At 45.7% G+C, this 15,563-nt stretch overlaps 1 protein-coding gene across 1 annotated transcript in view; it reads right to left on the minus strand.

Annotated features, from left to right (window-relative positions):
- Positions 1-15,563, minus strand: part of espn (espin) — a 166,103-nt gene that overhangs the window by 88,970 nt on the left and 61,570 nt on the right. Inside the window, exons 5-7 of the mRNA XM_078557879.1 lie at positions 12,549-12,680; positions 6,097-6,334; positions 1,579-1,829 (exon numbers count right to left, since the gene is read on the minus strand). Of these exons, the coding sequence (XP_078414005.1) occupies positions 1,579-1,829; positions 6,097-6,334; positions 12,549-12,680 (621 nt within the window). The remainder of the gene's footprint in view (positions 1-1,578; positions 1,830-6,096; positions 6,335-12,548; positions 12,681-15,563) is intronic.

The raw sequence follows: 15,563 nt of genomic DNA on the forward strand, positions 1-15,563 counted from the left end.
CTAACAAAATTAATCAAGGCTGATTGCCTCTGCAAAAAGGAATTTGTGATTGCTGCTTTTATAATTAGTTTAATTGCAACATAACAACTTATTTTGTAACATCTGATCACCAAACATCAGCTGCGACAATACTGTTCGAGCTGTCAATTTGCTCAGTCTTTGACCTATACCTTGATGCCCCGCCAAAATTTTTACTCTCTCGCAACCCAGCCAATCCCCCACTATTGCCCCCAGTCTTTGCTCCTTCAAGACTTCAGTTGTGTATCTGGTGCACAACTGGTTTAGCCTTTCATCACCAGACCTGACTGGACCATCAGGGCCTCATTCTCCTCCGTCTAAACCATTAACCACTCCTGGATTATCCTGTAGACCAGATAAACTGGGAGTCCTCTCCCCACAACAACCGCTGCCTTAAACCTTCCTCCTCTGCTCCCTTCAATCTTTATCTCCAACAACACACAGAGCTCACTGGCATCTTTCATGCAGCTGTCTCTGCTAGCTCCCCTTTTCCCCACAGCACGTTCCCAGTCTGAGTCCCAAAGCTGCATCTCTCTCGAATTTCTCTCTCATCTTCCCTCATGTCCTCTGAGCTCACCTGGTCTACGAGACTCCATTCCCACAAAACCACCCAAAGCCCCCTTCCTGTCTCACCACCCACCCCCCACCCCCACGCTCGCTGATATTATAAATGGTTCCCACTTCTCAGGTGCTGTTCCCCCCATCCCCCTCCCTGGCTTCAAAACCACCATCGTCACATCTCTCTTCAAAAGCCTCACCCTTGACACTTCTCTCCTTGCAGATTACTGCCCAACTCCTGTCTCCCTTTCCTCTCCAAAGTGTTGTCATCTCTCAAATGTGTGTCCAGTTTTCCTGCGATAGTCAGGACCTTTCCAACCAGGTTTCTGGCCTTACCGCAGCACCGAAATGGCTCCAACCAAGGGCAAGTCGCATCCCCTGCGACTGCGACCATGATGCTCTAGCGTCCCCTTTGACCTCTCCATAACCTTTGGCACAGTCAGCCACGCCATCCTTCTCCCACAGCCTCTTCCTGTTGTCCAGCTCAGTCAGGTAGACCTCACTTGGTTCCACTCTTATTCATGTGACTGCAGCCAGAACATTTCCAGCAATGGTGTCTCTTCTTGTCTCCTGCACTGCCCCCCACGATCTAGTCTTGGCTGCCTCCTCTACACACTCCCCCTCGGGGTAATTATTCAAGCCAGTCTCTCAGAAGCGCCTGATCCCTCGGGTACTCTTGTGGCCACCGGACCCTCTCTTCAGATTAACCCTTTGTTCCTATGAATAATGCTCTATTCAGGTATTTTGTTAGACAATAATCATGTACTTTACATATTTTGCTAAAGTCTTAAAAAGGGAATACTAACAGACCATGAGGGTCATGCTCAATGGAAGCCCACATTAACTCTTAACCTGCCACCTGCATCTCCAGTCAGATACGTTGCTGCTGGTGCTGTTGGGTTCCGTGTGTCAGCCTCCTGCTTACTTGGCTGAATACAGCATGTTTCTATCAAGAGGTGCCTTGCTGTCTGGTTGCCATGGTAACTAATACCGTGCCCTCACCTCGTGTCTTTTTGGCGCTTCACTGTCGACGCGTCGAAGATCACTCCTCGCCTGCACGCTCGTTTCTGAAGAAGGGTTTGCCTCCGGGGGGACTGGTGCCGGGTAGGCTGGGGGGGGTGGCGGAGGGTCGGAGGTCACTGGCGGAGGTGGTGCAGGGAAGGTGGGAGGTGGTGGAGGAACCTTGTTTCCAGCTGCCATGTTCTTCCGCTGGCTCCCCTCTGGATTCAACATGTCCATGTAGGTGTCCATGTCTGACAAACGCGGGAATTCAATCAGGATCCAAGAGAATAATGGATGTCATGGAAAAAAACAAACTATAATTAGAGGCTTTTATTGCACATGGAATCCACCAACTGTGTTTATTTCTCCTATTTAAAGAGGCTTCGTCTTAATTGCTAGAAATGCGACAAGTGATATCACTTTGCACATACTGATGTCTCTCAATCTTTCTATGTTTATTATTCTTTCATGGGATGTGGGTGTCACTGACAAGGCCAGCATTTGTTGCCCATCCCTAATTGCCCTTAAACAGAGTGGCTGACTAGGCAGGGGGTAGTTAAAGAGTCAACCGCATTGCCTGTGGGTCTGGAAATGTTGTAGTATGCCTTTAAGGGATTGCAACATGGCATCACTAGAAAGGAAGTGTGTCACGTGATCCGGTTTAAGTTTTGCTTTTGCTTTTCAGTAGAGCATACAGCAGGTGTCTTCAAGCTTTATACCTTTGTATAAATGTTCCCGTGTGCTGAGTCTCAATAAATGAACCCACAACATGTTTACCCAGTGCCTTATGAGTGATTGGTGCCTTTATATCATTATAAAAACATGGCAGGGATCACATGTAGGCCAAGCCAGATGGCAGGTTTCCTTCTCTAAAGGACATTAGTGAACCAGATGGCATTTTGCACCAATTGATGATAGTTGTCATGGTCACCATTACAGAGACTAGTTTTGTATTTCAAATTTATTCATTGAATTCAAATCCCATGTCCCCAAAGCATTAGCCTGAACCTTTGGGTTATCAGGCCAGTGAAATTGTCACTAAACCACCATCGCCCCACTATGTGTTAGTAATCCCAATCTGAGGAATTTTGGGAGCAAACATTTTGAGTAGAACTCCCTCTAATATGACATGAGCAGCACTCCTCAACTCCCAGTTGTTGTTGAAGACAGGGTTTCTCACTAAGTGTCTGCTCCCCCTATTTGACTCTCAAAATGCAGTTATAAAACATGCTGTAAAGCCTAGGCTAAGTGGGCAGCTTTCTCTCCTCCAAATCAGAAGGTTTTATGTTCTCTGGGGACCCGGGTTCGAATCTGCCACAGCAGATGGTGGAGTTTGAATTTAATAAAAATCTGGAATTAAAAGTCTGATGATGACCATGAAACCATTGTCGATTGTTGTAAAAATCCATCTGGTTCACTAATGTCCTTTAGGGAAGGAAATCTGCTGTCCTTACCTGGTCTAGCCTATATGTGACTCCAGACCCACAGCAATGTGGTTGATCCTTAACTGCCCTCTGAACAAGGGCAATTAGGGATGGGCAATAAATGCTAGTCCAGCCAGTGATGTCCACATACCATAAATGAATTTTTAAAAAGTCCAACTCCAGGAACTCGAGCATGTAATCTAAGTTGACAATTCAGCACTGAGGGCATGCTGCACTGTCAGAGCTGCTGTCTTTCAGATAAGATCTTAAACAAAAGCTCTGTCTGTCTCCTCAGGTTCTCCCTAACGTCTAGACCAATAACTTTCCCTTAACCAACACCATAACCTGGCCATTTATTTCATTGCTGGTTGTGGGAGCTTTCTACATGTGCAAATTTGATATTGTATTTCCCACATTACAGCAATCACTACATTTCAAAAGTACTGTATGGCTGTGAAGCACTTTAGGACATTCTAGGGGTTGTGAAAGACACTATATAAATTCAAACTCTTCCTTAATGTCAGTAAGAACAGGGAAGTCTCCCATTTAAAGCACGTCTGTCTCACTAGTGAACTGTGGAGACAAGCAAGCTCAGGAATTTGATCTCTGATTTGTCTCAGATACACTGGCTGCAGAAGCCAAAATCATAATACTCCCTTCCTCAGCACTGAGAGGTCACCTTCACCACACAGACTGCAGCGGTTTAAGAAGGCAGCTCACCCCCACTTTCTCAAGGGCAATTAGGGATGGGCAATAGGCGTTGGCCTTGCCAGCGACGCCCACATCCTGTAAATGAGTAAATAAAAAACTAGCTTTGTATTCTCCTGAAACAAGAGAAGGGGTGGGGGGCGGGGAGGGGGGAGCTGGGGAGAGGGGAAATAAACTCCACCAAGGCTCTTGCTACTGGTAGGAATCCAGCAAGCCAAGCTGGAACTGTACATGTGGATATTAGGCAAGGGTAGAGCTGAGCTGTGGTGTGATTCCCTTTCAATGATCTACTGACACTGATACTGACTGTGGAACTGGGCCCCAGCGTATACCACTACCGTCAGTAGAACAGAGATAAGGAAAGGAAGCCAGCAAACGAAAGATGGAAGAAACAAAACTCCCTTTCCGACACTGAGCTGACTATTCAGACGAATATGTTTCCTGTTTAATAATTGAACGTTTCTGTTATGCTAATGCACAGTGAAAGATGTTAGAGATCTGTTGTCACCCTTATTCAAAGTTACGTCCAGCATTGCAACTTTCACCAGCTTTAAAAATTTTAGTTACTACCATTTGCACTCGAGTAATGTTTGATCTCGTCTTTAAGTCGACTCCTCGACTTTTAGCCAAAAAAATCCCAAACTCTTTGCACTTACCACCTGCTCGCCGCTGAAATGAAACATAGCCAGGTGCACACCACAGAGCGGCACACCATGGAAGGTGGCTGTTCGGCTCCTCGTGTCTGGGTACGTCAACATGCGATGTCACGGCTGCCAGCTCACTGGTGCTCACTGTCTTCCCGCCAATCCCGCCCTCTTAAAAGCCAACACGGTATCAAGGAGGAAGCACAGGGACACAGCGCAGTTCAAAACACAAGGTCGCTGAGACTGCAGAGCAGGCAAGTCATTTTTGCCGCAGCCGAGTATTCAAGGTATCGGAGAATAAGGTTGGAGATTGGAGGAAGATCTCTATGGTTTGCACTACTTTTGAGGGCAGGGTCGGTGGGAACATTCTCCGATCTGGCAACTCCTGCGATAATGAGACAACGGAATGGGAGAGGGTGGATTTCAACCCCTCAAAAATCTTACTCGTGTGAAGGTCAACCCTCTACTTTTTGGCTAAAAATTTAGTCTTAGAAACTCGACTTTTACATGAGTATATACAGCAAGTGTGAGGCATAGCTAAAACCAGAGGGAGGAAAGAGAGGGCTGGCTGCCAGATCAGAATGAATCCTGAAGGCACTAGGCTCAATGCGATAACATTACTTGAATACAGAAATGCCTGTATCCACTCTGTAGGAGAATGTGAATGGGACTTAGTCAATTTGTATGTACAGTCTTAACATCAGTGAGAATGACATCGTTGGATGCTGTGACCAGGTCGGCACCTCAATTCACTGTTCAGAGTTGCCGTTCATTTAAATGGAAATTGTTCCAAAAAAATGTATTCTGTGCTGATTTAATTAAATCATTCAATTCACACTAAATCATTCAAATTATTTTCAAGCACGAAACAACTTTGAATGAATATAAGCAGACTATACTCAGAGAGAGAATGGTGGCGTATGTAATTTTTCATGCTACCATTAGATGTCATCAAAGCTTCACTGTCCAATCACAGGAGCGTTTTTTTTTGTACTTCCTTACAATGACATGGTGGACATTTAATAGAGGCATTTCTAACTGTCTTTGCCACCTTGCAGAGCAAGATTTCGATGATCCTAAATGCATTTTTTTTCTTTTGTGCAAATCAGATACACTAATGTGCATCAGCGGACACAAGAGAACAAGGTGGTTTGCCAACGATAATTAGCACATTTTAACTCTTCAATAATTGCAAAGGAATTTTTAGAGTGATAGAATCTAACAGCACTGAAAGAGGACATTCAGCCCATTACACCTGTGTCAGCCCTGGTAGAATTATCCAATTAATCCCACTCACTTGCCCTTTTTACATGGCCCTGTACAATTTTTCCCCTTCAAGTATAAATCCAATTCTTTTAAAAGTTATCATTGAATTTAGGCAGTGCATTCCAGATCACAACAACTCAATGTGTAAACACAAATATTTCCTCATGTCACCTCTGGTTCTTTTGCCAATCATTTAAAATCTGTGTCCTCCTGTTTTCCACCCCTCTGCCGTTCCCCCTTACTCGTTCCTATCGAAACTATTCATAATTTTGAACACCTCTATCAAATTGCCTCTGGCTAACCTCAGCTTCTCCAGTCCCTTGTCCCCGGTACCATTCTAGTAAATCCCTTCTGCACTAGCTCCAAGACCTTCACATCCTTCCTAAGGTGTGATGCCCAGAACTGAACACAGTAGTCCAGCCGATTCAGCCACTCGATGGGAACAATTTGTGCTGGGACGTGGTGCTGACCATCACCTTGTCCGTGCTCTTGCCCTTGGCTCTGGCCCTGCCGGCTGCTCCTCTTCTCTCTCGTACTGGACTGGCTCGAGTGGCAGGAGTCGTAGTTGGACAGGGTGCTGGGCGGTGAGCCCAGGTCAAACCTGGCTTGCTGCTGCGACGAGATGGTGGTGTAGGGGGACGACATACCCGAGTCGGTCTGCTTGTATTCAAGATCCACGGACGGGTCCCGAGACAAGACCCGGTGCTCCACACTCTGAAAGAAGACACAAGGTTGTGGTGACAATAATTCAGGCCGCCAGTTACGGTACAGTTCAAGGTTTCTTTGGCTGCTTCCCATCCTTTTCTGGATGCGTTCGCTCGCTCAGTTACTCACGTCAGGGTAGTTTCATCCCTCACCTGTGTATCTGAATGAACCAACCGTGGTCGAGTCCAATCCTCACATCCGCATAGACCCACTTTCTGACAGGACTCACAATGGAAAGAGAGTCCATTAGATAACTGTCCAGAGGAAGAGGATGGCTGCCTCACTGAATAGTGACCAGGAGTGGGGAATCCTGATGGGTTTTACCATGGGGCTTTGAGGCCAATTGCTGCTAACAAACTAACTAAGTAAAGGCCCAGGTTTGACCATGGGCCTCCCTGTTGGCAAACCCACGAGACAAGCACATTCTTGGTGAATTCAAGTACAGCAACACAGGCAAGTTCCTGGTCCACCCACAGCTAAGGGGATAAGCAGTTAGATACAGGGCTTGAAAGCATAATGCACAAAAGCCCTATGTATTGTGCCGATGCCATTTTCAACTTGCAGAAGCAGCAGGCGGTGTAAATACATGCACTACGTTTAAAACAAAATCAAATCAATTAAGAGGTAAAAGCAAAATGCTGCAGATGCTGGAGATCTGAAATTAAAACAGAAAATGCTGGAAAAACTCAGCAGGTCTGGGGCAGCATCACTGGAGAGAGAAACAGAGTTAACATTTTGAGTCTAATATGACTCTTCTTCAAAACTATTAATAAATTGAGGACTTGCATTTATATAGCGCCTTTCACAACCACTGGCATCTCAAAATGCTTTACAGCCAATGAAGCACTTTTGAGGGGTAGCCACTGTTGTAATGTACAAAAATAAATGGCAGCCAATTTGAGCACAGCAAACTCCCACGGAGAGCAATGTGATGATGACCAGATAATCTGTTTCTGTGATGTTGACGGAGGGATAAATATGAGCCAGAACATTGAGAATAGCTTCCCTGTGAGCAGACCCTGGACCAACCTTGCATGCTGACACATCAAGTATCTCCATTCCATACCTGATCACAAAATATTACAGTTGCTTAAAATTAAAATCCTTCTCAAGCCTTACCACAGTTGGAATAATGGTGGAAGGCTCCATATACAGGAGCTGCCAATGCTTCAGCCAGCAATTAACATCAAGTCAATGTAGGCTTTGTTACAGAGCTGAGATTTGCCTTAAATCATTGCGCTGTACAACCACCACTTTACACAAACAGGCTTGCTCTCTCAGTCTTAAGATTTAAAAATACTAAGTCCGAGTTCCGCATTTCTAGCTGAAAGAACAAAGATCTTTTTAAAGTTAAAGCGACCTACCTTTTCTGTGTCCACTAAACTATTTCCAAAAAAGTACCACCATCTTCACTACCCCAATAAATAGCTCAGACAAAAGTTGCTTACGTTGCCCATGATACGCTGAATACGGAAAGCTTGCAAGAGAAATCGCGTTCCTTTTGCAATCTCGTATGGTCCGGGCTGGAGTTAGAGATTATATATATATGTGTGTGTGTGTGCGTGTGCGCGTGTGTGTGTGTGTGTGTGTGAGTGTGCGTGTGTGTGCGTGTGTGTGTGTGTGTGTGTGCGCGCAGAGGCGACAATCACCTGTATATCCTCAGGAAGCGCACACAATGTTCCCTTCGGGATTCGTGGCAAAATAATTAGGCTTTTTGTTCGGCTTTTTTCAGATACCACATGACCAGTTCCATTCATTAACGCCATCGCTGCTGAGGCTGTCACAGTTTAAAGGACAAACCTCACAATTTGCCTTTTGCAGATGGCACCAGGCTGCTTAACTCTCTCGTGGACCCTTAAAAAAAATAGTTGCAGCTTGGCTACTTACCGACGCAGCATTTCGATTGGTCGGTGCAAAGACTGGTTCCGTTCTCCAGTCGCGCACTTCCCCTTGCTTTAATCCTTTGTCCACGCCACAATCAAACAGTACACTTGGCACAGGAGTAGAGAGTGCAACGTGGCTTTGCATGTTAAAACCTGGGGAAGTCTTTAAACGAGAAGGGGCAACCTTCGCTCCCTATTTCCTCTTCAATGGCTTTTGCTGGGCAATGATTGTGTGAGCAGCAGCTGCCAGCGTCCCCAGTGCCAGGGCCCACCGTGAGGAGCTGGGATCCCAGGGGATTTCGAGTTGCAGAATCAGAACGCTCGTGCTCCAGTTCCAGCTCTGATCGTCACTGTGTGCGCGGCTTCTTGGTGGGAGGGCAGACTCGTGGATTAGTCCCTGAAGTAGCAACTTGCTATTCAACCAGAGAAGTCATCACAGACGAGAATAATTCTTTTCCTTTTGGGCACCCATGTTCAGCGGGGTTTACCGGGCAACGGTAAAGGAGTGGAAACAAAGACTAATTTATTTTCCCCTTCTACCTGCCTTGGGGTTGGGTTAAAACTATTATAGCACCAAAGAATCTGCCCAACTGAGATCATCTAAACCGTCACAGGCTGGTAATGAAGGCTTAAACCTTCTTACCTGTATGGCCATAGGGTGCCTTCACCTACCAAGTATCAAAACCAACTCCCTCAAGCTGTCATATTATAAATACTGTTGGAAGTGAATGAACACAGAACAAATCTCCAAGAATAGAAATCTCTGAAGTATTGCTGAAAAAAGAGACATGTCGAAACTTTCTGTCTTGCACTCATCAGGACACTTGCAAGAATACTAATACAACAATTTATACTGTATGTGACAAGAGTGCTGATTGGTTGGTAAGTGGTGTTGCTATGGAGAATGCACCACTGATGGTGACTGATGGTTAACTGCCAAGCATTGTTTGAAATTTAAACCAGGCAATGTGACCCTGATTGGTCAAGGCATTGCCCTGAGTAATGAGTCAGTGAATGGCTGCAATTTATTTTGTTTAGCTGAAACAGGCACGATGTGTGTACATGTTCTTTCTGTCTGTAAAGAACAGGGCCCCGTGTATTAATATATGTAGCTTTCAGCACACACAAATGCACCACACTGCAAGCCCAACTGACAATCTTAAATTGGTTGTCAGGGTAATTCTTAGCACATTGAGGATTATTTAGCAAATGTTGTCCAATCATGGAATCATATCTAATGTTGGACACTGTGTTTTGAGTTTTACAAGCACTGGCTGGTTGGGTACAGTCTGTACCTTGCCCATTGTGAACAGGGGAAGGGACATGCTGTTTGATATGATCTTCCAGGCTTTGGGATGTACAGCCTATGTACCTAGCATCACACTGGCACTGAAATTCATATACCACATTATTCATTTGCGTGATAGGCAGAATGTCCTTTTGGCTTGACGGCAGCATCCTGTTAGTGCCGAATACCACTCGTGTTGCTACTGCCTAGTAGCAGCGTGAAACAGCTAGCTTCACCCGTTGCTCAAATTTTTGAGATACTCTGCCCTTCCAGGGTAATCTGAGGTAGGCCGAGGACATCCCTGAGGTAGAACTCGCGAAGGAAGTCATTCCCTGAGACCCAAGGTTCTCAAGATACTAAACGGGACAGGTAGGGTCGATCAGGAAAAGCTATTTCCTTTCGCTGGGGAGTCTAGGATTAGGTAGCAGATACAAACAAGTAGAGCCAGAATTTTCCAGGGTGAAACGAGGAAACAGCTCTTCACACAAAGTGTAGCAGAAACTTGAAACTCTCGTCTGCAAATGCAATTGGTGCTAGGTCAATTGTTAATTTTAAAATTGAGATTGTTAAGGTTTTTGCGATCCAAAGTCATTAAGAGATAGGAGGCAAAGGAAGGTACTTGGAGTCAGATCACAGGTCAGCCATGAACAGGCTGGAGGGGCTAAATGGCCTCTTCCTGTTCCTGTGTTCTAATCCGGTAAAAACTCCAGGATATGGCTCCAGGCCTGCCGGGTATGTAAGGAATTTTATGACTTTGTGCTACCTGCAGGGAGGCTTGTCCATTGAGTGTAAATATTGGAGATTTGAGCACAAGCAAAATCATACATCGCAAGAGCAGAAATTTCCAATAGGTGCTCCTGGTGGACAAGGCCGCATCCCAGCAAGAAGGCCGCATCCCGGCACCAAGGCCGCATCCCGGCACCAAGGCCGCGTCCCGGCAACAAGGCCGCGTCCCGGCACCAAGGCCGCGTCCCGGCACCAAGGCCGCGTCCCGGCAACAAGGCCGCGTCCCGGCAACAAGGCCGCGTCCCGGCAACAAGGCCGCGTCCCGGCAACAAGGCCGCATCCCAGCACCAAGGCCACATCCCAGCACCAAGGCCACATCCCAGCAACAAGGCCGCATCCCAGCAACAAGGCCGCATCCCAGCAACAAGGCCACATCCCAGCAACAAGGCTGCATCTACAGAGAAAAAGACTAGCTGCATGAGCTAATCCTGGTCATCTGCTTCATGCAGACAACACTAAGGCCCCATTTTCTGACCCATGATAATTATTTTCTCTTACACTCTTGCTGAACTTTGGCCAGAATTGGATAAAGCCTTTCCAGCGATCTATAGCTTTCATTGGCCTTTAGTCATGGTTACTGTTCATGCTCAGTGGGAACATTTGGTTAAAACTTTGTTTTTTTGCTGCCATTTGGCTGATGCCAGTGTGAAGTGCTTCCCGTGTGATGAGTGATATCAAGGACAGGATCTCCAGCTATTGCCATGGTTAGAAGCTGGAATAATACTGGCTCTCTTCAGTCTCGTCTCTGGTCTAACTCATCCCCTACAAATGCTAATGTGAAGTAGATCTTTGCCACACCAAATCCTGTCCCAGATACGGTCAATGGGACTTAGCACAGATCCCCATGGTATGGCTCTTTGGCTGTTTTTCCCCACTGCACAATCTTTGCTCTTGTACATGAAAAGAATATTTTGGTCACACTGTGGTTAAACACAAGATGGAATCATAGTGGCTACCGTTAAAAGGATTTTGCTTACCTTGACTATCTTAGAGCAAGCCCACAGTTAATTGGTTCAAAAGAATACACTAATAAGAGGCTGATTCTGAGTTCCTCGATTCCAAACTTCCTATGCACCCGTTCATCAATATCGATATAACTGACTGGAGAGAATGGAGTTTTTCCCTTCCTCCAATCTACGCCAATGCCACCATCTAAACTGGCACAATGACTGGCACAGGAAGCACATTCTCTCCATCCACTGCATAACATTAACCAATGTTGGTAACTTGTCCTTAATCCCTAAATCCCAAATGTTCACCCATTCTGTGGGAAAGAAATTTCCCCTCTCACCACAATGGAAGTATCTTCAATGAAACTAGAGATTCTCATTCCCACAATATCCAATGACAATACAAACAACTTTCAACGTACAATCGAGCTATACAGAATGAGAATGGTCTTTTTTATGGTAAAGTAAACAGCTTAGTTATCAGCCTAAACATGCAAAGAGACTCTTGTCAATTGAGTCCAATCCTGGAAAGCACCATGAAGACCCAACTGTGTATTTATCAAGTGCAGGTATAATTGGATCTCTGGGCTGTGCTATCGTTACTATCCTTATACACCCAGCAGCTGTAGAGGACACTTTTATGGGCTTCATTGGTGAAATAAACACCTTAGTTATTTGCCCAAGTGTGTGAGCTGAAGATATAACCTTTCTTTCTGTATCCCTTACGCACTGGCAGAAAACAAGGAAATGGCACTTGTACCCACAGGTTTTTTGAAATGTTGAAGAAATGTTTAGGATTAACAGTCACATGTAAACCAGAAGGAATTTAATTATGAAAAAAATCCTATATCCCTTGATGGGCCAACTGGGAAAATGTAGTAAATTATACAGACCTGACCGATCCCAGGTTTGATGTTGGGTTTATTGATTTTACCTGAAGCACCATTTCAATTCCTTCAGCGGTACAGGAGAGAAAAGATAAGAAAACATTGGCCAAGGTTTAGCTACCCCACCCCGGTCACAAACATGTGTGAGCACTCAAGAGAGGACAAGGCTTCACCCTGATAGCTCACAGTGGAATCATCACTGTTTAGACTCACGGGATGGACACTTAAGTCAAGTATTAGAGAGCCACCTGTGTCTCTTGAATTTATACCCAAATACACATTGCTGCCGTTAGGAAGAAAACAGAAAAATAAAAGGGGAACGATAAATTCGTCGTTCCAACTGAAACTGCCTTTTTTGTACAATTATTCGCAGGAACTCCCTCATAAATATGTAAACATGTTAACACTTCTCTCTTGTATTTCTCTTACCATGTTCTCAACGGTCTTGAGGTACTTGGCGCATTGACTGTGTCCATTGTACTCAGCTAGGTCTGCAGATGTGTAGCCATCATGATCATGAACAGCCAGGTCTACACCATTGACCACTAAGATTTGACAACACTGGTGAAACAAGGGTAAAAGTAAGTATCTGGCATACCTGTAGCAAAGTATAATAGATGTTACTGCTATGGTTACAACACACTGCTTGATAATTCTCCGAACAGATAACTATTACAATTTCAGTCCATGCTTTAGACACGGAATGCAGTTATTGCATTCACACTAGAAAATGACAAAGTACAAATGTGAACAACGTAAAGTACAAAGCATACACTGGGTGTGTTTTTTTCAGAACGTAAGTACATGTTTGTGACATTTTGTTTAAAACACCTACATTTTTTTTATTATACACTCATGGGATGTGGGCTTCGCGGGCTGGGCCAGCATTTATTGCCCATCCCTAGTTGCCCTTGAGAATGTGCTGGGTGAGCTGTCTTCTTGAACCACTGCAGTCCCCGTCATGTAGGTACATCCACAGTGCTGTTAGGGAGGGAGTTCCAGGATTTTGACCCAGCGACAATGAAGGAACAGTGATATATTTCCAAATCAGGATGGTGAGTGACTTGGTGGGGAACTTCTAGGTGGTGGTGTTCCCATCTATCTGCTGCCCTTGTCCTTCTAGATGGTAGTGGTTGTGGGTTTGGAAGGTGCTGTCGAAGGAGCCTTGGTGAATTCCTGCAGTGCATCTTGTAGATGGTACACACTGCTGCCACTGTGCCTCGGTGGTGGAGGGAGTGAATGTTTGTGGATTTGGTGCCAATTGAGTGGGTTGCTTTGTCTTGGGCAGTGTCCAGCTTCTTCAGTGTTTGGGAGCTGCACTCATCTAAGCAAGTGGGGAGTATTCCATCACACTCCTGACTTGTGCATTGTAGATGGCGGACAGGCTTCGGGTAGTCAGCAGGTGAGTTATCCATCACACGATTCCTAGCCTCTGACCTGCTCCTGTAGCCACAGCATTTATATAACTAGTCCAGTTCAATTTCTGGTCAATGGTAACCCCCAGGATGTTGATAGTGGGGGATTCAGTGATGGTAATGCTATTGAACATCAAGGGGCAATGATTAGATTCTCTCATTGCCTGACATTTGTGTGGTGTGAATGTTACTTGCCACTTGTCAGCCCAAGTCTGGATATTGTCCAGGTCTTGCTGCATTTGGACATGGACTGCTTCAGTATCTGAGGAGTCGCAAATGGTGCTGAACATTGTGCAATCATCAGTGAACATCTCCACTTCTGACCTTATGATGGAGGGAAGGTCATTGATGAAGCAGCTGAAGATGGTTGGGCCGAGGACACTACCCTGAGTGATGTCCTGGGGTTGAGATGACTGACCTCCAACAACCACAACCATCTTCCTTTGTGCTAGGTATGAGTCCGACCAGTGGAGAGTTTTCCTCCTGATTCCCAATGACTCCAGTTTTGCTAGGGCTCCTTGATGCTGCACTCGATCAAATGCGGCCTTTATGTCAAGGGCAGTCACTCTCACCTCACCTCTGGAGTTCAGCTCTTTTGTCCATGTTTGAACCAAGACTGTAATGAGGTCAGGAGCTGAGTGACCCTGGCAGAACCCAAACTGGGTGTCAGTGAGCAGGTTATTGCTAAGCAGTTGCTGCTTGATAGCACCATTGATGACACCTTCCATCACTTTACTGATGATCGAGAGTAGACTGACCATAAGACAAAGGGGCAGAAGTAGGCCATTCGGCCCATCGAATCTGCTCTGCCATTCAATGAGATCATGGCTGATCTGATAATCCTCAATTCCATTTTCCTGCCTTTTCCCCATAGCCCTCGATTCCCTTACTGATTAAAAATCTGTCTATCTCAGCCTTGAATATACTTAACCACCCAGCCTCTACAGCCCTCTGCAATAAAGAATTCCACAGATTGACTACCCTCTGAGAGAAGAAATTCCTCCTCATCTTTGTTTTAAGTGGGCACCCCCTTACTCTGAGATTATGTCCTCTGGTCCTAGACTCTCCCACAAGAGGAAACAACCTCTCAGCATCTACCCTGTCAAGCCCCTTAAGAATCTTATATGTTTCAATAAGGTCACCTCTCATTCTTCTAAGCTCCATTGAGCACAGGGCCAACCTACTCAGCCTCTCCTCATAAGAAAATACCTCCATCCCCGGAATCAAGCTAGTGAACCTTCTCTGGACTGGCTCCAATGCCAGTATATCTTTCCTTAGATAAGGGAACCAAAACTGTTCACGGTATTCTAGGTGTGGTCTAACTAGTGCTTTGTATGGTTTTAGCAAGACTTCTCTATTTTTATACTCCATTCCCTTTGAAATAAAGGCCAACATTCTATTTGCCTCCCCTATGACCTGCTGAATTTGTATGCTAGCTTTTTGGGATTCATGCACGAGTATGTTTTTCCCTCTTGTTGGTTCCTTCACCACCTGCCTCAGACCCAGCCTAGCAGCTATGTCATTTAGGATTTGGCCAGTTAGTAGTGGTGCTACTGAGCCACTCTTGGTGATGGATATTGAAGTCCCCCACCCACAGTACATTCTGCACCCTTGCCACCCTCAGTGCTTCCTCCAGGTGGTGTTCAACATGGAGGAGCACTGATTCATCAGCTGAGGGAGGATGGTACATGGTTATCAGCAGGAGGTTTCCTTGCCCATGTTTGACCTGATGCAATGACACTTCATGGGGTCCAGAGTCCATGTTAAGGACTCCCAGGGCAACTCCTTCCCAACTGTATACCCCTGTGCCGCCACCTCTGCTGGGTCTGGGATACCCAGGGATGGTGATGATGGATTCTGGGACATTATCTGTAAGGTATGATTCCGTGAGGATGACTATGTCAGGCTGTTGCTTGACTAGTCTGTGAGACAGCTCTCCCAATTTTGGCACTAGCCCCCAGATGTTAGTAAGGAGAACTTTGCAGGGTCAACAGGGTCCAGTTTGCCGTTGTTCTTTCCGGTGCCTAGG

Source organism: Cetorhinus maximus, chromosome 15, assembly GCF_964194155.1.
Source record: "Cetorhinus maximus chromosome 15, sCetMax3.hap1.1, whole genome shotgun sequence".
Classification (NCBI taxonomy): Eukaryota; Metazoa; Chordata; class Chondrichthyes; order Lamniformes; family Cetorhinidae; genus Cetorhinus; species Cetorhinus maximus.